At 38.2% G+C, this 23,500-nt stretch overlaps 1 protein-coding gene across 1 annotated transcript in view; it reads right to left on the reverse strand.

Moving 5' to 3' along the window:
- Nucleotides 1-477: 477 nt before the first annotated feature.
- Nucleotides 478-23,500, reverse strand: part of TBXAS1 (thromboxane A synthase 1) — a 228,077-nt gene continuing 205,054 nt past the window's right edge. Inside the window, exons 10-13 of the mRNA XM_051963538.1 lie at nt 11,462-11,553; nt 4,043-4,180; nt 2,040-2,202; nt 478-812 (exon numbers count right to left, since the gene is read on the reverse strand). Of these exons, the coding sequence (XP_051819498.1) occupies nt 738-812; nt 2,040-2,202; nt 4,043-4,180; nt 11,462-11,553 (468 nt within the window). The 3' untranslated portion in view covers nt 478-737. The remainder of the gene's footprint in view (nt 813-2,039; nt 2,203-4,042; nt 4,181-11,461; nt 11,554-23,500) is intronic.

Genomic DNA, 23,500 nt, shown 5'->3' on the forward strand with positions numbered 1-23,500 from the left:
ACATTGAGCCTCTTCTGCAGGTGTAAAGTGCAAAGTCTTTGAGGGGAGGGATACAAGAGGAAGGAAGGGTGATGGGCTTCCAAGGGAAAGCCCAATCTCTAGAGTGAGTCTGTGCAAACTCTACTTTGGGGAAGTCTCCCCAATAAGCTCCTTCAGCTTTTGGCTATCTGAAGAGGAAGCTCTTGTTTCTGCTGCTCAGGAAGGTAAGAAAATCATCCCTGGCTACTCTCAGGTTCCATTCAGCTTTGGATGGAATCCCATCAGTATGTTCTCCTAGTGCTAGTGTCCTTGAATAGGTCATTATGCCCTGAATGGTTATCACCTGCTTTATTTTGTAGCTTTTCTTTCCTAAGACAAATGGGCCTTTTAAAATTCCCCAGGTTTCAGTACTTTTTTTTTGTGAATTATATAGAAGACCTGTTTTAGGAGAGTAGATCAGTGGCCCAAAGGTCATCTATTTCAGAATCAAACACGAGCTGCTACAACAAGCATTTATTAAGTGTTTTAGATTGTATATGACAACATGGCCTCATATTTTTATTTCTTATATTGACATGCTAGGTATCCACAAAATAGATTTCTATACTGTATTTTTTTTTGTAAGCTGGAATATCCATACAATGGGTTTCTTCCACTTGAGAATTCTAGCAATGTTGAGTTGCAGGGATGAGAATGAGTGCAGCTAAGAAAAGCTCCCCTTTAGAAATCCAGGCAATGGAGAGGGGTATCATTTTGTTTTAGCGGGGTACAATCTTTATATAGACTCCATTTTGGGGTCCTAGGGCAGATCTGGACTTCAGTTGCAGAGGTATCTGAAATAAAGAACAGATCAGTTAGAATATGCTGACATAAGAAAAGCTTGTGCTTTTAGGTTTGATCATCTAAAAGTCAGAAGTGAAGAAGGATTACATTTCAGGCCTGGAAACAAGAAAATGGAGCATCATGTATAAGAAAGGAAAAGAAAGCTATTTTAGCTACACTCCATGAAGGGAAATAATATGTAATAAAACTACAAGGGTGGCTTGGAGCTAGGTTGTGAAGGACTCTAAGTCCCAAGAAAAGGAGCTTATGCTTGACCCTAGCGCCAGGAGTTTATTGAGAGGGTGAGTTTCACATAACCTTCCTTTCCTTGTACAATCTGCTTATTTCCAACCTTCCTGACTCATCTTCCTCATCTGGAGGTATAAAATGTCTCATATCTGTGGTGGGCTCCTCTCAGATCTGGTGGGTGCCAGAGACCATCCCAAGCACTATAACCTGATGACTGACTGACATGTTCCTAGAGAAGTCAATGCTACTGTGTCCTTGTTGTATATCTTGCTATTTTAGGGTAAAGTGAACTTCCTCCTTTGTTAAATATTCAGGGATTTGCCTCATTCCACTCCACTGAACCCAACTAAGATGGTCCAAGTCCAAGGCCTTTAACAATAGAAGCCGTGTATCAGATTCCTTCTTTAGAAAAATTCTCTCATCACCTGGGTGGAGGATAAATTGCAAAGAGCAAAGACTATAAAGTACTTTCCCTTTTATTGACAGATCAAACTGAGATCAAATCAGTCAATACTTAAATTAATTCAGGCTATTCCCTGGAAGGTCAAATACTGAATATTTTGGCCACATGATGAGAAGGTAGGATTCATTGGAAAACACCTTGATGTGGAAAAGATTGAAAGGAAAAGGAAAAGGGGACTGAGGACAAAATGGAGAACTAGTGTCATGGAAGCAGTGAACATGAGGAGGTTGTATGGAGAGCCATGAGAACAACCGCCCTTCCCTCATGTGGTGCATCTGGGATTCCTCTCTCACCTGTGCTCTAGTGGGGAGATCACTGACCCTGGAGTCAGCAGGAGTTGAGTTCAAATCCAGATTCAGACATTTACTATCTGAGTGACCCAGGGAAATGGACTTAACCCCCATTGCCTCAAAAAAAAGAAAAAAAAAGAAGAAAAGAAAAGAGCTAGGATAGAGTAAGGAGGAAGAGGATCACACGGATAGCTGGAGAAGAAACTCCTCCATAGCAAGGGGAAAGGCTTACTCACCTGGGTCTCAGAGCAAGTTTCAAACTTGAACTTCTGAAGGATTCCAAGCAACGTCAGCTTGATTTCCAGGATGGCCAGCTTTGCTCCGATGCAGCTCCGAGGACCGGCCCCAAATGGGAGGTAGGTGAAGGGCAGCTGCCGTTGCCTTGCCTCTTGGCTAAACCTGCCAGGTAAGCAGTGCGTGCTCCAGGTCAGCCGCTCCTCAGTACCCCCACCTGCCTGAGCGCCTTACTTTAATGTCATGACAGCTCCCTCGGAGGGAAGCTTCAAGGTTTACAGCTCTTCACCCAATAATGCAAGACTCCTGCATTACAAATGCCTGTGGCACCTACTTCATAGTCCATAAAATTAGGCCCAGATGGGGGAATGAATCATTGAGGGTTATAGAGGGTCTGGGTTAAGGCTTAAATCTAGGTCTTTTGGAGTTGTGGGGGATTACAGCATGAATCAGATTCTTGCATCTTTCAGAGCTGTTTTTCTTCACAGAAAGGTAGAACTGGTGTAATAGACAGAGAGCTGGCTTCGGAATGGGAAAGAGCTGATGGTTTCCATCCTTTTCCCTCTAATCTAGTTGTTACAGCTGTGTTGACGTATGGACCCTAGGACTCTGGGAAAGTTACAGCCTTTCAGCACTGCAAAGCAAATAAAAACAGGGGCCACTAAACCATGATCCCCATGGGCCACCTGTTGATTTAGTTGCAAAATGTAATATATCTCTATTTTATTGTATTTTTAATTAGGGTTGGGATCACTTGGAGTTGCATGTTCTCCAGCCAGCTCTCTTTTGACTATTAATTGCAGAGAAGGTGCTGACCTATATATTAATAGAGCGAATTTCCTCATGTTGGAATTCCCTATATCTATGAAATCACAAATCTAATCCCTATTTCTTTTTCTTCGGTGTTGTAGTCATTGTAGAAAGTATTCTCCTAATCTGTTCATCTTACTTTGATATTATCAGATTTCTCTGAACCTACCTCCTTGTACTTTCTTATGATGTAATAATATTTTTTTACATTCATATAACATCATTTGTTTAGCTCTTTCCCCAACAGATAGGTAGCCACTTTGTTTCTGGTTCTTCGCCACAATAGAAGCACTGCTATTAATATTTTTTGTGCATTTTGATCTTTTTCCTCTTTCTTTGATCTCTTTGGAGTATAAGGCAAAGGTTGGTATTATTGGGTAAAAGAGTATATTTGGGTTAGTGGGATTTTGGATGGTTAGATCTAAAATGCTTTCCAGAATGATTAGACCAACTCACAGCTATACCAACAATGCATTAGTATGCTGGTCCTTTTTGAACGCTTCCAATAATTATTTTCCTTTTTTTAATCCTTTACCAATCTCAAGGGTGGGAGGCAGAATTTCAGAATTGTCTCAATGTGGATTTATCTTATTTTTAGTGATTTGGAACAAGTGATAACTTGTTTTTTATTTATTATTATTTTTTGCTGAGGCAATTGGGGTTAAGTGACTTGCCCAGGATCACACAGCTAGGACGTGTTAAGTATCTGAGGCCAGATTTGAACTCAGGTTCTCCTGACTTCAGGGCTGGTGCTCTATCCATTGCACCACCTAACTGCCCCAATAACTTGCTTTGTAAAAAAGAGCTTTTTTTTTTTTTTTTGAGAGTTGCCTCTTCATATCCTTTGATCCTTTATCTATTGAATAATGTCTCTGAGACACAGAAAGGTTAATTCACTGACCAAGGTCACTCAGTAAGTTGTGATATAGGGAATTCAAGTCTCCTGCCTCCTAATGCATGACTTTCCTCCCCATTGCATCATGCTGCTTGGAAACACTTTGATTTATGAAACAGGCTCAACACATAGATGATGCAAAGGTAAATTTCTTTTCTGCCCATATTGGAATTATGATTTCTGAATGAGATGCTATAGTCAGGGCCCTGAGAGTCAGTCACTTCTATTTCCATGGGTAAAGTAGAACTTCATAAGATAATTTTTTTGAAAGGGAAGATGGGGGAGAAGGAAATTTCCTACCTCTCTGGGATAAAGGTCTCTGGGTTTGGCCAGTATTCCGGATTGTGATGCAGATAGCCAACAGCTGTTTCCACGATAGTCCCAGCGGGGATACGGAGGCCCAGCATCTCACAGTCTTTTGCCGCTTCCCGAGTGAACCTACCATGGGCAAATGATCAGAGAGACTCAGATGCTAACACTGGACTTTGAGGATCCATCTTTTAACTGTATGACCGATGAAAGATGTGGTTCCATTGAAACAAATCAAGGGCAAGGGCAATGTATTTATGTGGGCCAGAGTTATAAGATGAATATGGAATGATTAGAAAAATATTTTTTTCCTCTTCTATCTAGTATACAGGGAAATGTAGAAATCTGGTCATATCACACCTTGTACCCAAACATCTTTAGCAACTTATTCAGGTCTATCAATACAGACTCCTTTTCCTGGTTTTCAAGGCTTTTTGGAATCTGAAGCCATAATTCCAATCAACTTGAGATGCAAAATGTCATTTGCATTCAGAAAGAGAACTATAGATATTGAATGTGGATTGAAGCATAGTATTTTCACCTTTTTTGTTTATTTTTTTCTTGTTTTTTTCCCCTTTTATTCTGATTTGTTTTGCACAACATGACAAATATGGAAATATTTAAAAGAACTGCACACATTTAACCCATATCAGATTTCCTGCTGTCTTGGGAAGGGCAGCAATAATGGAGAGAGGGAGAAAAAATTGGAGCACCAAGTCTTACAAAAATAAATGTTGAAAACTATCTTTATAAGTATTTGAGAAATAAAATACTATTGAGAAAAAAAAATCTAAAGCCATTCTATCTTTCTTTCCTTCTTCAAATGTTTGCATAAGCACAAGCCAGATATGGAGATCAGGGAATTTCCTTAAATCATCACATCTGGGAGAGCCTGCCTCTCCTCAACCTTCATGAAAAGTTGAAATCATTTCCACAAGTTGTGGCAACATTTCAACAACATATTGGGCCCTATGCGCTTTAGTTTTTAAAAATCTCAACTTGGTCAAAAATCTTTTCTGGCCATTTTTAGATCCTGAAGTAAGTCCATTTTAGAAATTGGACTTTTGAGAGAAAAAAAATTCAAAAGTCATACCACACCCTCAAAGGCTCTAGTCTCCCTTGTATTAAGTTAAGTCATCAGAGATGATGTCGGGCTTCTTCCATCCCTGCAAAATTGCTGAGTTTTGATTATTTGTTCCCTATCTTATAAAATGTAATCCTCTATGGAGGATGTATATTAGTGCATTGTTGCTATCTTTTATAAAACTAATTGAACATATTGCTCACTATATCACTTCCACTCTATTAAATAAAAGAGTATGTGATAAGTTTTGGTTTAAGTTCAGCTTAAAAGGTAGGAATGATAAATTTTTCTGGTCAGGCATGAAGTATATATACCTGGTAAAAATTGGTAAGGATATATTTCAATGGTATTTTATTTTTCCAAATATGTATAAAGATAGTTTTTAACATTCATTTTTGTAAGATTTTATATTCCAAATTTTTCTCTCTTTCTTAACATCCCCCAAGACAGCAAGCAATCTGATATGGGTTAAACATGTATAATCCTTTTAAACATATTTCTACATTTGCCATATGGTGTAAGAAAAATCAGACTAAAAGGGAAAAAACCATAAGAAAGAAAATACAAGCAAGCAAACCAGCAAAAAAAGGTAAAAATACTATGCTTCAATCCACATTCAGTCTCCAAAACTTCTCTCCCTGGATATGGATGGCATTTTCTATTGGAATTGTTCCAAATCACTGCCTTGCTGAGAAGAGTCAAGTCCATCACAGTTGATCATCATAATGAGCTTGTTCTTACTGTGTACAATGATCTCCTGGTTCTGCTCCTTTCATTCAGCATCAGTTCATGTAAGTCTATCCAGGCCTCTCTAAAATTATCCTGCTGATCATTCCTTACAGAACAATAATATTTCATGATTTTCATATAGCATAATTTATTCTGCCATTCTCCAAATGACACACTCAATTTCCAGAGTCTCACCATTAAAAAAAGGGCTGCCACAAACATTTTTGCACATATGGGTCTTTTCTCCTTTTTTATGATCTCTTTGGGATACAGTTGCTAAGTTTATATTTGCACAAAGTTGAATGCTGTATAAATATAACAAATATAATATAAATATCAGCCCCTAGTGGGATATGTGAAGAAATGTCCTTCCTGACTTTTAATGGCGATATGAGTAACTATGGATGTGAAAATTTGTATATGATTCCAAATGTGGCTAATATATTAGTGGATTATAAAGGAAAGCTGTAGGATAGTTAGGACTATGCTTGGTAATAACTATAATAATAAAAATAAAAGATATGAATACAACTTTGAAAAAAAGAATATATTTGCTTAGTTTTTACAAATCAAATCAAAAAGGTTTTTCCCTGAAAAAAGAAAGGGGAGGAAGAAAACTGCCCCCCATATATTCTTTAATAAACATCATAGACATCTGTTACCATATAGAAAGAAGACTAACAGTAAAGATGACCAGAAGTCCATTGGAGACAAAAAAAAAAAAGATTTATGACCTGTACATACAAATATATGAAGAGTGGGTGATGAGGAGATGAACTAGGGATCTTAATTCAAGAAGACAATTTGGGCCTTGTAGATATCGTGGACTGGGTTGGAGAACCTGTGATTGAATATGACTGTGGAAGGGTTTGCTATCCTTTATTCAAAAGGAAAAAAAATAGATGTATAAGAGTAGCTTTGTGTAATCAGATCATATATTCATGGAAGAACTAGATTAAAGGGAAAATGATGGAAAATATTTGGGTAAAGATCAAAAACGACAGAAACAGTGATATTCTGATTGGAATATACTAGCAGCACCTGAACAGTATATCTGGTTTAGTCTATCTCATTGATCAATTTTTCTTTCTTTTAGTCATTACCAACATAGTTTTGATGATTACTACTTTGCCCTATCTGGATGGATAGGTGGTGCAATGGATAGAGTTCTGAGCCCAAGGTCAGTAACATTCATCTTCGTGAGTCCAAATCCGGCCTCAGACACTTACTAGCTGTGTGATCCTGGGCAAGTCACTTTGTCTTTTCTTCTTCTGTAAAATGAGCTGGAGAAGGAAATGGCAAATTACTCCAGTGTCCTTGCCAAGAAAACCCCAGTGGGGTCCTGGAGAGTTAGACGTGACTGAAACTACTCCACAAACAACACTTTGTCATATAATTTGATGTACCTCCGGGGACTTCCTTCCCACTGTTGTTCATTATTCTCACGGGAAACTGTCGAGGACCAGTACCCTTCACCTAGGGAATCTTTTCTGTCAATGATTAATAGAACTCTTGGTAGGCTGAAACTCCTCAAATGAATACACATTTTTGTGTGTGAGAAAAAGTTTATTGGAACTATTTAATGAGAACATAAGGACATTTTTAACAAGGACCTTGGGAAATTACTAGCTCAGGACAAACATACCCATTTTTTTGGGTAAGGCAATTGGGCTAAGTGACTTGTTTTGCTGAGAAGAGTCAAGTCCTTCACAGCTGATCATCATGCAGGTTCTAAAAGCTGACGTCAGAAGAGACTGATGTGAACTGATGCTGAATGAAGGGAGTAGAACCAGCAGAACCAGTTGTACACAGCAACAGTAAGCTTATGATGATCAACTGTGATGGACTTGACTCTTGTCAGCAAGGCAGTGATTCAGAACAATTCCAATAGAAAATGCCAGAGAGAAAACTTTGGAGACTGAAGGTGGATTGAAGCATGGTAATTTCACCTTTTTTTGTTGGTTTGCTTGTTTGTATCCAGTAGGCCACTCCACCACCCCCATATAAACCTATTTTAAAAAATAATGCCTGTATGATGAGAATAGAATCCTCAGCAATAAGATTAAAAATATAAGACACAATTATTTCAGGGATATAAGCAATGGATCTTTTTCCTGCACCTGGCTGGGCTTCCCTTGAGATCATGGGGAGAGAGAAAGAAAAGGAGAAGAAGAAAGAAGGAGAGACTGTTTCTGTTTTAGAAGTGGAGAGATACCATTACATTCTGCAGTAGAGACATAGAGACAGGAAGAGAAAGAGGAGAGACAGAAGAGAGAAAACAGAAGTCCTGTGTCTTTAAATGTGGTACTATTTCTGGCCAAGTCAGGTATCCTGCTAGGCTCCATACATACTCAACTTTACTTTCTTGAAAACCAGTGGTAACAGATGGCAGTCTCTTTCAGGTCTGAAGGTCAGTGGAGATCTCTACCCCTTTTTCCAAGGAAGAAGTCAGTTTTGAATCAAGTGAATCCCGCCTTATTCCTAAATAGAAATCCTTCCCTTCATTCTGGTTAACCTACAATGTTGGGGACCACACTTTCTGAGACTTATTCTTCTGGTTAAAACTGCAGGGGAAAAAATGAGCTGTCATGATAATAATTGGCATTTGTAGAGCATTTTAAAGTTTGTAAAATACTTTCTACCTATTATCTAATTTGTGCTTCCCAGTAACCCTGTGAGGTAGGGGATAAATATTATCCCAGTTTTATAGATGAGAAAATTGCTACCACACGGCAAGAGCCAGAATTTGAAAGCCTGCTTTGCTAACTCCAGCTTCAAGATGCTGTCTGCTTCAGCCTGCTCCTTCCCACAGAATTCTCTTCTCCGTGCTCCCTTCCCCATTCCAAGCAGCTAGCAGGTAACAGGGCGGCAGCTCAGCTGCTCCTTCCCACACTGCCAAAGAGCCTCCGGTTGATAAGCTCTACTTAACATTTGTGTCACCTGCAGCTTTGATAAGCGTGTCATCTATTCCTTCATCTAAGTCGCTGATAAAACATGGAGCAGCCCAGGACAAAGGACGGATCCTTGTGGCACTCCCTGCCGAAGGGTGTTAATGATTAACGACCCCTTGGGCCTAGTCTTTCCAACACTTTGGAACACTGCTGTTATCTAGCCCCTGTCTCTCCCAGAATGTCGCGCTTTGTCTAAAACCATCCTGGTGGATTGTGTCTGCCCCTGAGTGACCACGAGTCTTGTAGGGAGAAAGGAAAGGAGGTGGGCTGAACCGGCTCGTGGTGAAGCCGTGTTTGCACCTGGTCATCACCGCTTCCCTTTCTGACTCCGACAAACATCTTTTAATAACAACAATATAAATGCACTTTGCATGTAGTTTCTCCAAATGTAATAAGTCTTGTAAACCTTATTTTAAAAGGGAGGGATCTTGTTGATGGGAAATACTGACATCTAAATTCCCTTAGAGGAAGGGGAAACAATTGTGCAATGTGTGTGCCTGAGAGAGAGAGAGAGAGAAACAGAGAGAGAGAAGGAGAGAGAGAGACACACACACAGACAGAAGGAGAGATGAAGAAGGCCACAGACAGAGAAATAGAAACAGAGAGGGAGACAGAAGGAGAGACAAAGACAGAGACACTCAGAAACACAGAGAGAGAGAGGCAGAGAGACAAAGAGAGGGGAGATTTGGATTGGATAGCTTAGGAGATTTCTTCCACTTTCAATCATAGCTTTAATGGAAATCGGGGACAGCTGGGTGGTGCAGTGGATAGAGCACCGGGCTGGACTCGGTTCATATCGGCTCCCAGACCTGCTAGCTGTGATCCTGGGCTGGTCACTCTGCCCAGAAAACCCCAAATGGGTTTCTAAAGAGTCGGGCACAACTAAAAAACGCCTCAATGACCAGATGAGGAAGTTAAAAATCAGGTTAATGGCTTGCCTTGAATCGCCCAGCTAGTGTCTGAGGGGGGACCCCAACCCAGATATTCCCAGTGACCGTCCCGTGCTCTTTCCACTGTGACACGCCATCTCTTTGCCACGTTCCAAGAGGAATCTCTGAGCTGGAAGAGACTTCGGTCCGACTCTGTCTGAATATGAAATCCCTCTGTGACCAGTAATGAGGAAATCACCCCTCCTGAAGCAGTGGGTGCTGTTTGGGGACCACCCTGATTATTAGAAAGTTCTCCCTCGCATCAACCGTTGCTCCTGCCTAATGGGAAGGAAGGAAGCATCTGCCGTGTGCTGGGCAGCCTTTGGGGACGCGGATACAAGAGAGACAGCCAGCCTTCCAGCTCTCTTTTTAATAAAGGAAGAAAGCACCCAAAGGGAGCAGAAGAGAAGGGAGGGGAAAAGTCCAGTATCGAGCTAGGAGGGGAATGAAGGCCGGCCTGGGCTTGTCAGCAAAATGGAGGCTCTGGGAGGAGCGGGCTGCGGGGAGGGAGTGATGAACAGGCTGCCAGAATGAGTTGCCCTTCTGGGGTCAAGCAGAACCAGTCTAATCTTTCTTCTGCATGAGGAAACATGATCTAAGCCGTAGAATAACAAAGCAGATGCTACAGTGAAGGATTTTACAGTACCTGCTGCTAGATGATGAACATTCATAGAGATCAGCTACGTTTTAGTTGCTATTATCCATTTGAAAAGCTGTTTGGAAAAGTAGCTTCAAGTTTGTATAATTCTCTCTTTTTTAAAAAAAAGGCAAACGGTACATCTTAATGATGTTCATGTCTAGAAAATTAATTCCTTAAAGTGCCGAGCTGAACATATGGCATGCGATTAAATCAGTTTGTCTTACTCCTGTTTACAGAGCCCTGAATCTGATCACTTCTTTGTTCACTCCAAAGAGCCACTTATTGGGGGAAATCTGAGAGAAGCCTGTAGGACAGCAGCCCCTGCTTTCCAGGCACCTACTTTTAATTGGTGGAGATTAAATAAAAACTCATTAAACCCATTCTACCAAGGGGAATGGAAGCTCCCTGAAGGCAGGAGCTCTCAGTCTTGCCTTTGTATGACCCAGCACTTGTCATCTTGACTTGATCATAATAGAAGCTTAATATGTTCATTAGATTAAATCTGTTGAATTGAATTACCAAATTATACATTAAAAAGTTCCAGAATAGACTATGAAATGAAATTTCAGCTATTAAGTCCTGAAGCACCAAATAGCACCAATTTATATAGCCACTTGTGGCAAACACATCCATGATATGATTTCATCATAACGACCCATAGAATTGTAGTGCAAGTATTATTAGTATGGCTTAACAAATGAGAAAGCTGAAATTCAGACAGATTAAGGAACTGAGCTAATAAACAGCATCCCCCAGGAGTCTTAAGATTCAAGTTTTTCTTTTACTTTGTTCTTCCATTAACTCCCTAAAATGGAAAGCAATACTGAAGATGCAGTCTGACCAGGTCTCCGGGTATAGTAAGTACAGTAAGACTATCATTGCTATATTCCTGAAAAAAGAGCTCAAGATTGCTTTAGTTATTTTGGCTGTCATATTATTGACATAGTTTGTAATCCAATAAAACTTCCAGATCTTTTCCCAGACCTATCTACTATTTCTGAGGTCATTTTTTTTTGAACCCAAGTAATAAGACCACATTTAGCCTCATTGAATTTCATCTTGTCAGGTTTATCCTACCTAAAAGCTGGTGGGTACATCCTCAAGGTCTCTGCAATCACCATCTCCAGGTAAGGTAATTCTTCTTCCAGAGTGGAGAATTTAAGTTCAGTCTGCAAGAAAGGCACAAGAAAAAGAAAACTGTATTAAGATGATTCCAATAATGCTTAGCTTTTCCATTTTCTTTCAAGTTGGAATCCTACCACAGATGTTTAAATAAGAACTTTTCTATTTACAAGCAAATAACAATACAAGTCTCAATAGAACAGTGTATAGACAGTTCTCCTGTACTGGAATTACATTGTATTCAGGGTTGCTTAAAACAAACAAGCTGACACCTGGAGCTTAAAAATCTTTGGATCAAAACCCAAACAAATCAAAACAAATAAGCAAAGAAAAATAATCTGTGGGTCATCAGGATTTCAAAGGACTCATGATGAAACTTATTCCCCATCTTCTAAAAGGGTGGTGGTAGATTCACTGCAGAACGATACATATTGTTTTTTCAGTATGGTCAATGTAAAAATTTATTTTGTTTATTTGTTACAAAGAAAGGAAATAACAGATTTTTTTTGTTGTTGATTTAAAACATTAAATAAAAGAGAAATCTCTGGATCATAACGTGATCCCTGTGAAACAGCCTAGTGTATTGGAAAATTAATGGAAGTATTGTCAGGAGATCTAAGTATGAATTCTGGCTTTATAACTGTAATAGCCATGTAACCTAGACATGGATGATAATGTTGGGGATGGACACAGGAAGATCTGAGTTCAAATCTTGACCCTGCAGCTTATTAGCCATGTGATCCTGGACAGGTCACTTAACCTCTTTAGTAAGAGGCTAACAGATTCACATTTCTAGGATTTGTAATATTCCTGCTTAGCCAAACCATTATGCTTGCTGTTTTTTTTTTTATATACATGGTTCCATTTCCCATCTCCATACCTTTGAACAGGTTGTCCCTCAGCCCTAGAATACATTCCCTCTTCACTTCAGCTTCTTAGCATCTCTAGCTTTCCTTAAACCTCAACTTAATTGCTACTTCCTACTCGAAATGTATTCTGATCCTTAAAGTGTTTACCAGTACCCTCTTTCTGCCCCAAATTACCTTATATATTTTAAATTTATTTATCCGTATAAATGTTGTTTCCCTTAAATAGCATCTAAACTGAAAAAAATTACCTTTTATTAAGGAATGTGTTAGTAAATATTTAACAACAGACTCTCCAAAAAAAAAGAAAGAAAGAAAAAGAAAAAGTACACACATCACACTATTAAGCTTAATCTGCATTATTCTATTCTCCATTACTTCCTTTGACAAGTAACAAACAACAAAACAAGCCCTTATGTGTCTATTTCTGAGGTATAAACACTTACCCTAAAAATTTAACAATCGACTTTCAAATGATAGAAGCTGGCCCCAGTGGTGTGCCGTTGCTTTTATTTATTTTGTATACACTTAGCTGTGTACATGTGGTCTCCCCAGACAGGTGGAGAGGGCAGAAATTGTTTAATTATTGTCTTTTGTATAGCACGCACCGTGCATGGCACATAGTAGGTACTTAATAAATGCATTTTGAATGAATGAAATAGCACGGACCAAATGACCTCTAAATGTCTCTTTCATAAGATCCAAATGCTTATGATCTAATCCATAAATCTGCAAATGCAAATGCGATTTAGTCTGGGCTGACAGGAGAGGGGCCAAGCCAGGGGAGAAGCAGAAGGGAGGGCGGTTCACAAGTCCACATAAGTTACTTCTCTGCTTTTGGAGAAGCTGGGGACAAAAGCTTCGTGGATTGGGTCTGCCAGCAGAGGGCAGCAAGAGCACACGCCAGCGAGCCTGAGTCCTCGCTTCTCTCCCCAGTTCTATAGTTTAATGGCTGGGTATGTCCCTTAGTCTGTCTGAAAGGGAACCTCCGTTTCCTTATTTGAATAATGAGGTGATAACATTTGCCATATGTGTGTATGGGTGTATGCTTGTGGGTGTACTTTATATATATACACACACATATATATATATTTATAGAAATATTTATATTTATCAATATCTCAGCTATTAATCTGTGATGAAGAAATGATGTAGGGATAAGAAGTACACTTGTGATTTTCCTGTTATATGGAATTCCTGGGTGTGGAAAATGCTTTTACTGATGCAGGTTGGCAGCTTCTCTATAATTAAAACTATTATATAGATGTGTATAGATAAATATATATAAAACACACATATATATAATAATAGTTTTAGTTTTAGGCACTTGCCTGTAATAATATTCTCCGAAGTTAAGTGACTTGGCTAGTCACTTATGTCGAGTTACATATACGTATGTCCACAAATACTGCGTCCACACACCCATCTCACTGTGTCAATATGTACTAGGGGCTGGTCTGGAGGCCATCCCTCTGTTCCTTTGCCATTCTGCATTTCTGGAATAGCATTTATAAATCCCCATATCAATGACAGGGTTTTTGGTTGGGCTTTCTTTGATCTGCACCTTTGATCTCATTGGTATAAGGAACAGCCAGAGAAGGAACTTCCCCCCTCCATAGAGATCAAAAACTACTCTGTGCTATCTTGGCTCAGAAAGTTGCTTCTGCTTGGAATCACCAGTCAAACGTGGAATTTGAATCCGTGTCTTCCTGTCTCAGTGGCCAGCTCTATCTGCGAAGGGTACGTTTGTCGCCTTCAAATGTGAATTTTGGTATTCTTATTCTTTGTGTTCCCTTAGCACTTAGTTGCTGAAACTCTTGCTTTGGTGCTCTAAATACTTAGGACTCTTTCACCAGCATAAATTGAAACCCTTATGTGACCTAAGAGACAATCTTTGATCTGGACCAAAACCCCAGATCATCATCCTGTAGCCAACCTAGTGATGATCTTAGATAGGTGGTCCTCTGGTAATAGATATATAGTCTGTCTCTGGCCCGTACCTGAAGCCTTCCCAGCTTCATGGCACCTGTCACGGTCTGCCCTTCAAGACTCTGCAGGGGTCCTCAAACTTTTTAAATAGGGAGCCTGTTCACTGTCCCTCAGACTGTTGGAGGGTCGGACTATAGTAAAAACAAAATCTTTGTTTTGTGGGCCTTTAAATAAAGAAACTTCATTGTACTTGATTGTTGGTACATTTACTCAGAACTACATGCTGGAACCTTCTAACAGTGAGTCGACTGACAGAGGGGCAGAAATACTGAAGTATTATGGGCAGGACTCAAGGCAAGAATAGAAGCTGGGTGTGGTTGGTGCATGTGCTCCCTAGGACACACATAGATACATACGCCCACAACTGCACCCCCATCCCACTGGATTCTACTTACTGTCTTATCCTGAAATTTTGGTACTTTTCCTTGGAATTATGGAACCACAAGGGACATTTTTGAATTCACCACATCCCCCATTTTATTGGAATAGAGGCCTCCAACAGGGACTTGCCAAAAATTATGCAGCTGGTGGATGGCAGAAGTAGATCTCCAACTTGGCCTCTTAATTCCTGGTCTGGGCTTTTTCTATCCTGAAACTCCCACAGGATCTGCCGCCTTGCAGCCCTGGTGTTGACTGGAGAAGTAGGGCAATAACCCTCTGCTCCTACCTCACCCTCCTTTCCTAGGACATTAACAGCAAAAGTAACGATAACCAAGAGATAATGATAATTTACAACTTGACATTTGTAGGTCTCACTTTAGATTTACACATGAATTCATCTGATCGTCATAACCATTTGTAAAGTCATGCAAACCAAGCTTGGTTATTATCCCCTTTTTTCAGAGGAGGAAACAGGCTTAGGAAGATCAAGTGACCTGCTGAAGGTTAATTTGGTAGTGTATGTCAGAATCAGGATTCAGGGAGATGATGAAATGATGATGATGATGATGATGATGATGTTGATGATGATGATGAAATATGATGATGATGTTGATAATGATTTTGATGATGAGATGATGTTGATGATGATGATGATTTTGATGATGATGATGTTGATGATGATGATGATAATGTTGATGATGATGATGATGATGATGATGTTGTTGTTGATGATGATGTTGATATTGATGAGGTTCAGGTTGATGATGATATCATCAACCTGAAGATATTGCTGATGAGATTGAGATTGGAGTTGATGATGTTGATGATGATGATAATGATGAAACGATGATGATGATTTGATGATGATGATGATGACGATTTGATGTTGATGATGATGATGATGTTGATCACGATGATGATGATGAAGTGATAATGTTGATCATGATGATGATGTTGATGATGATGATGATGATGAAGATGATGAAATGATGATGTTGATGGTGATAATATTGATGATGATGTTGATGCTTATATGATGCTTATGCTGCTGCTGTTGATGATGTTGATGTTGATGAGGTTGATGATGAGATTGAGGTTGGAGTTCATGATCTTGATGATGAAGTTGATGGTGTTGATGATGATATTGATACTTATATGATGCTTATGCTGCTGCTGTTGATAGTGATGCTGCTGCTGCTGATGTTAATGATGCTGATGATGCTGATACTGCTGCTGCTGCTGCTGCTGTTGCTTATGCTGTTCCTGCTGTTGCTGTTGCTATTGATGTTGATAATGATGAGGTTGAGGTTGATATTGATGATGTTGATGGGAATGATGTTGATGATGATGATGCTTATGCTGCTACTGCTGATGATGACAATGATGACAATGATGATGATGATGACGATGATGATGTTGATGACAATGACTAGCCCTTATATAACACTGAGAGGTTTGCAAAGTGATTTATGTATATTAATCCTTCCAACAATCCTGGGAGGTTTGGTGTTATTATTGTCCCCATTTTACAAATAACAAAACTGAGGCACAGAGAGGCTAGGTGATTTGCTATGGGTCCCATAGCTAGGGGATATCAGAGGCAGGATTTAAACTCAATTCTTCTGGACTTCAAGTCTAGCACACTGCCCACTGTGCTGTCAAGGAAGCAGGAGAGAAAGTGGCTTCCAAGCCACACAGAATGAAGAGGCAGGAAAAGATGGCAGCTTTCTTGGGGAATGTCACTGGAATAGCTCCCAGTGAAGTCAGTGCAGCTTTGACAATTATCCAAGCAGTTTACTCTAATGATGGGATGGATAATGTTGCTCTTAAAGCAGATTTCTTTCTCTGACTTGAATTACCTGGTTCAGGAAATTCTATATATAATTCTACATAGCATCTATATAGTCCCTTTGGTCCCAATCTGAACTTGACTACATGATAATGAAGCTTTAGGTTGGCGCTGGGGATATGCAGGATTCTCAGCCGACCCCAAGGAACACTGGCATAGCTTGTGGGCAATGACCTCTCAGGGATCTCCTGGCAACTCTCTGAAACTATAAAGGGTCAGAGAAAATGGGGTTCTGACTTGGTACAGGAAGAACCTCAATCTAATTCCCTATGCCCATCAAATCATAGGTCTAGTGAAAAAAATGATGTACTTTTGGAAAATCAATTTAGAGCCAGAAGGACTCAGAGATCAAACAATAAGCATTTATCAGACACCTACTATATGCCAGGTGCTGTGCTAGGTGCTAGAGAGATAAGGAGAAAAACTAAACAAAACATTCTTAACCTCTTGATGCTTACCTCCTGTCTGGGGAAAACAATATATCCACATATAAGAATATTCAAAAGGAATTAAAGGTGATTTGGTGGAAGGAGCACCATCTAGACCAGGGGTTCTTAATTTTCTCGTGTAAGGGAACCCTTTGCAGTCTGGTAAAGCCCAGGGACTTTGTCTCAGAATAATGCTTTTAAATGCATAAAATATAACACATAGGATTACAAAGGAATACAATTATTCTTAATTCAATTATCAAAATTTTGTTTTAAAAATAAGTTTGTGGGGGCAGCTAGGTGGTACAGTGGATAGAGGTCAGCCCTGAAGACAGGATGACTGGTCTCAGAGACATAACACTTCCTAGCTGTGTGACCCTGGGCAAGTCACTTAACCCCAACTACCTCAGGGGAAAAAAAAGTTTATAGCTCCCAAGTTGAGAACCCTTGATCTAGCTTGGGGTTTCTTAAACTTTTTACACTCGTGACACCTTTTAACCCAAGAAATTTTTTGCTACCCCAGGTATGTAGGTATATAAAATAGGTATATAGGTCAAATCATAAAAAAATTTTAAAAAAATTCTTAAGTATACATATAATTTTACCATTCATTAATGACAAAAGCAAACTTGCATACTAATGATTATGGATGTGCTTGTTTATGTTTACATAAAGAATTAAATTTTGATACTGTTTGCCATCTCCACATTCAGTTGCTTGATCCCATATGCCACAGTTTAAGAAGCTTTGATCTAGACAAACATCCTCATTTTCAGAAGAGGAAGCTAAGACTGAGAGGGATCAAGTGACTTTCCTGAAGTCACACAGATGGCAAATGGCAATCTCAAGAGTGGATTAATTAATCACCAAGTTTATAATTTTTCCTCTTTTTTGCTTCCTTTACTAGCTATTAGAAAGGAAAGATAATATAATCGAGATATGGATTGGATGGATGAATGGAGTGCTTGCTCTGGAGTAGGAGAACCTCAGCTCAAATCTAGCCTCTTGATACTGACTAGCTGTGTGATCCTGGGCAAGTCACTTAATCCCGATTATCTCCTCCCTTCCAGCAAAAAATATGGATTTAGGAGCTACGTCCTCATTGGAGACCCCTCAACAAAACTCAAGAAAGATCTGTCTCCAGCTTCTCAGGCTTCAGTCCTTGCCCTTCCAGACACCCTGGCACTCACCTTTTTATGCCCTGCAGCAGCCCTTGGATAAGAGCTCAACTATTGTTTGTGTGACTCTAATACTTCTTTCGTTCACTGAATTTAGCATTCACCATTATATTTTTGGAAAGTATTTTGTTGCTTTTTTTTTTCTTTTTAAAACATTGTGTCACTTTTCAGATCCCCTTCTCTAACTTGTCTCTCCCTCCTCTCCTTTCCCCCTTAGAACTTTCCCTTGTAATCAAGCAAAACATTGACCACATTTGAATCTTAGACTTTTAGAAAATCTTAGAAATCTTAGAAAAACAGCCAAATGCTCCCAAGTACAACATTGTGTTACATTGGCTTTAACAGAGAGGGGCAGTAATATATGTGGTATCACACATAATATCAAGTGCACTACATTTGTTTATTTATTTTCAGTTTAAGCTAATTTGCTTTCAATTAACCAAAAAGTATTTTCTTTCCCTCCTAAGAGCATTGGATTTACAATCAGAGAACATATACTTGAATCCTGACTCTGCTACTGAATTCTTGTAAATGACCTTGGATTGGTTATTTATATGATCTAGAAAATGAGGGGGCTGGATTATGTGTGTTTTCCAAATTCTCTTTCTGTTCTGAAATCTTTGATCCTAGAAGGCTGTGATATCATATCTTTTTTTTAAATAACTTTTTATTGATAGAACCCATGCCAGGGTAATTTTTTACAGCATTATCCCTTACATTCACTTCTGTTCCAATTTTCCCCCTCCCTCTATCCACCCCCTCCCCCAGATGGCAAGCAGTCCTTTACATGTTGAATAGCTTACAGTATATCCTGGATACAATATATGTGTACAGAACCGAACAGTTTTCTTGTTGCACAGGGAGAATTGAATTCAGAAGGTAAAAATAACCCGGGAAGAAAAACAAAAATGCAAGCAGTTTATATTCATCTCCCAGTATTCTTTCTTTGGGTGTAGCTGCTTCTGCCCATCTTTGATCAATTGAAACTGAATTAGCTCTTTTTATCGAAGAGATCCACTTCCATCAGAATACATCCTCAAACAATATCATCGTTGAGGTATATAATGATCTCCTGGTTCTGCTCATTTCACTTAGCATCAGTTCATGTAAGTCTCGCCAGTCCTCTCTGTATTCATCCTGCTGGTCATTTCTTACAGAACAATAATATTCCATAACGTTCATATACCGCTGTGATATCATATCAAAAGAATTGATAGAATTTTTTAAAAACACCAAACAAATCAGAAGATATCTTGAAACATGAATGAGATAGTTTTAAGACAAATTAAAGGAATTAGTTGATGGTATGAATAGATAAATATGATGAATATGATGGTATTAAGATACCATCATAGAATTAGAGTTGGGTGGGAGTTTTCGAGGTCATTTAGTCTACCCACTACCTTTTACATAAGGGGAAACTGGGGCCCAGAGAAATTACTGATTTGCCTAGAGTTATGTAGGTTTTAGGTGCTAAAGTCTAGATTCTAACTTGGGTCCTTTGACCCCCAAATTAATGTTTTTTCCCTAATTCCCATGCTTCTCTCATTATAGAATAATGTTTCCCTCAGTACTCTCCTTTCTCACTTCTCCCTCTTGAGCAAAGAAAGTCTGCTCTGGCCCTTGCCATGAGTTACTAACATGAGAAACCCCACAACTTTGCTGCTAGGGATTCTATATCATTTATATAAGTTTGCCTCATGTATATAAGCAATAGTTGGTCCAGTGAAAGCTGAACTCTGATCTCAATGGGGAGATTACTGTGATTGTTTCTTCTATTTTAGAGATCTACTAGGAGCCAGTCTCCTTTTTCTACTAAGGAGAAGCTCTTTTTTTGTGGATTTTCCCCCTCCTTTTTTTATTTGACTTTGGTTTTCACTTATGCTGAACAAACAAACAAAAAGGACCACTATTATGCAGGAATTATAGAATCACAAAGTTAGAAGAGGTGACCATCAAGTCAGATCCATAGTTCCCCCAGACTATAACATTACCTCTGGTCAAAGTACATTATAGAAACATGCGATGATTTTCCTTCTTGAACATCAACCTCCTAATTTAGGGTTGAACCAGGGGTGTACTGAGCATGCTCAGGTGGACAACTGTTAAATTTTCAGTGTGAGCACAGACACCTTGGGAATTTACAAACTACAAATGAGGGAGTAATTTATTGTTTTTGTCTAGACTTCAGAGAATGACAGAGAAAATTAAATAATGGAGATTAAATGTAAAAGTGGATTATATATACTATTTTTCCACCCAAAGTGTAGTGATGGTGGTAGTAGTTGTTGTTGTTTACAGTAACCCCTAATATCACCCTTAGGTATCCCATTCCCCTACCTGTCTATGGATTCATCATTGCTGAATTTATCTGAATTTTTAAGCCTGTCTGTATCTTCAGCCTATATATGATTAATTCCACAAGTTTTTTTCCCATTAGATTTGGGGTCTTTAAATCTTTGATCCTAAAACTTTTTTTTTTAGTAATTGGAGAGTTTTCTTTATTTTTAATATATTGATTAAAATATACAATCTTAGAATTTGAATAGATCACATGCAAGTCACCATTCAGTCTCTGTTTGGATACTTCCACTTTCGGACAGTCTGTTCTGTTTCATCATTGGACATATTCCATGTAAACATCTTAGGAAAGTAACCAAAGTTTTTCTTGACATTTATAATAATAATGCCTTTATATTGAATTTTAACATTTATCGAGTGATATTTCTGCAACCACTTTATGAGGTAAGTAGTGAAAACATTATTATCCCCATTTTACAGAGGAAGAAACCAAATCTTAAAGAACTTAAGTGATTTGTCTAAAGTCATAAAATAAGTAAATAACTGACTTTAGACTTGGGGTGGCTAGGTGACTAGTGCATAGAACCTGGAGTGGAGACGACCCATCTTCCTGTTCAAATCTGGCCTCAGACACTAGCTGTGTGACCCTGGGCAAGCCACTTTACTTGTTTGCCTTAGATCCCTCATTTGTAAAATGATTTGAAGAAGGAAATGGCAAATCGCTGTAGTAACTTTGCCAAGAAACTCCCCTTCCCCAAACTCATGAAGAGATGAACATAACTGAAAATGACTGAATATGATTTGAATCCAGATCTTCTGACTTGGAATTCTTTCTGTCCTAGCATGAGGATAGCCTTCTCCCCCTATAATTTATTTAGTACAAGTGGATCTCTAGGCATTTTATGTACCCCCCCCCAAAATATGGAAATGGTAAATTTGATTCTCTTTATCCATTCTCCTTTTGAAGAAATTCTATGTTCATATATTACTGATTTTCTTTTACTTTCTCCACTTAATAATATTTTATTTTTCCAATTACATGTAAAGATAATTTTCAACATTTGCTTTTATAAGATTTTCATATCCATTTTTCTCCCTCTCTCCTTCCATCCCTGGTCCCAATATGCGGACAATGTAATATAGGTTTTACATGTACAATCATGTTAAATGTATTTCCACATTACCTGTGTTGTGAAAGAAGAATCAGAATAAAAGGGGAAAATCAAGAGAAAGAAAAAACAAACAAATAAAAAGAAAGTAGTATGTTTTGATCTATATTCAGAAAATCCATAGTTCTTTCTCTGGTTGTGGATAGCATTTTCTATCATGAGTCTTTTGAAATTATCTTAGGTCACTGTACTGTTGAGAAGAACTAATTTATCACAGTTGATTATCGCATAATCTTGCTGTTAGTGTGTACAGTATTTTTCTGGTTCTGCTCATTTCATTCAACTTCAGTTCATATATATCTTTCTGAAATCTATCTTTTCATCTGATTGATTTTCAGTGAGGAATGGCTTCTAATTTCATCATTTTAAAGTTCTTGGTATCTTAGTCTCCTTGTCAAATAGTTAAGGGTTTATAAATAAATAGTTACATGCACTAGGAAACTCTTATATTTAGAAGAACATCGTGGATGGGAAGGAATAATTTGGTAAAGGAAATAATCTTTTGGTAAAATGCATATTTTTTTCTCTTCCCATTATAGCTGTTTCATTAAGTGTGGATTTTTGTACTTCAGGATTTCTGAAAGCAGAAAATATATGCAGATACATATATTTACAGAGAATTTTTCATTGTCTTTGTAGAGATAATGATTGCCTTCTGAGTCAGAGAATTTTTTAAATGGAAAAAATATAAAGAGGAAGAGTAGAGAAAAAAAATTCAGCACTGATTAATAGATTAAAAAGTCCCTGATACAATATGCAATGTTCTACCTATATGCCCCTTTTCTCTCTACCAATATAAACAAGTGGGATGAAGTATCTTCTGATTTCTTTTTTGGGGGGACTTAACTTGTTCTTTATATTTTCTCAACATTTGTTTTCAGTTGTTTTGTGTTTTTCATTCTTTCTCTTTATACTGTTGAAGTCATTATACATATTATTTTCCTGGTTCTGCTACCGGCACTTTACATCTAAGTTTTAATTATATTGTTTTTTCCTTGTAGCACAGTAATATTTTGTTACATTCATAAACAAAACAATTTGTTTAATCATTCTTCAATTCATAAGCATCTACTTTGTTTCCAGTTCTCTGTTATAAAGTACTGCTATAAATATTTTGATATATAGAATCTATCTTTTTGACAGTGACTTCCTTTCAGTATATGTCTAGAGGGGGAATCTCTGGGTCCACGGTATGGATATTTTAGTCACTTTATTTGTATAACTCAAAAGTACTGCTATAAATATGTTGGTATATATTGAGTTTATCTTTTTGACAGTGGCTTCCTTTGGATATATGCCTGGAAGTGGAATCTCTGGGTCCACGGGAATGGATATTTTAAGTCAGTTTATTAGTATGATTCAAAATTACTTCACAGAATATTTGTTTTAATTCACAGCTCCACCAACAATACATTTGTGTGCCTAACTATTCACAGTCCCTCCAACATTGCCTAGTCCCTTCTGTTATCATTTTTGCCAATTTTCAAAATTGCCAATTTGCCAATTAAAGAAATTGACTTTCTTCAACTGTGTCAAACCTCAGAATTATTTTTATCTTCATCTCTTTTGGAATGTTCTTTCTTGTGATTGTTAACAGCTTACAACTTTTCTTTTGAGAACTATTTGCTCACAGCTTTTGAGCATATCTTTTGAAGGGGAAACTATTACCTTTTTTTTTAATTTTTATTTAATAATTACTTTATATTGACAGAATCCATGCCAGGGTAATTTTTTTTTTTTTACAACATTATCCTTTGCACTCGGGAAACTATTACCTTTGATAGTCTTTCTCTTGTCCTTCTGACATACTTCCAAATATAATGTAGTCACCCA

This window comes from Antechinus flavipes, chromosome 5 (genome assembly GCF_016432865.1).
Source record: "Antechinus flavipes isolate AdamAnt ecotype Samford, QLD, Australia chromosome 5, AdamAnt_v2, whole genome shotgun sequence".
In the NCBI taxonomy this organism is placed as follows: domain Eukaryota; kingdom Metazoa; phylum Chordata; class Mammalia; order Dasyuromorphia; family Dasyuridae; genus Antechinus; species Antechinus flavipes.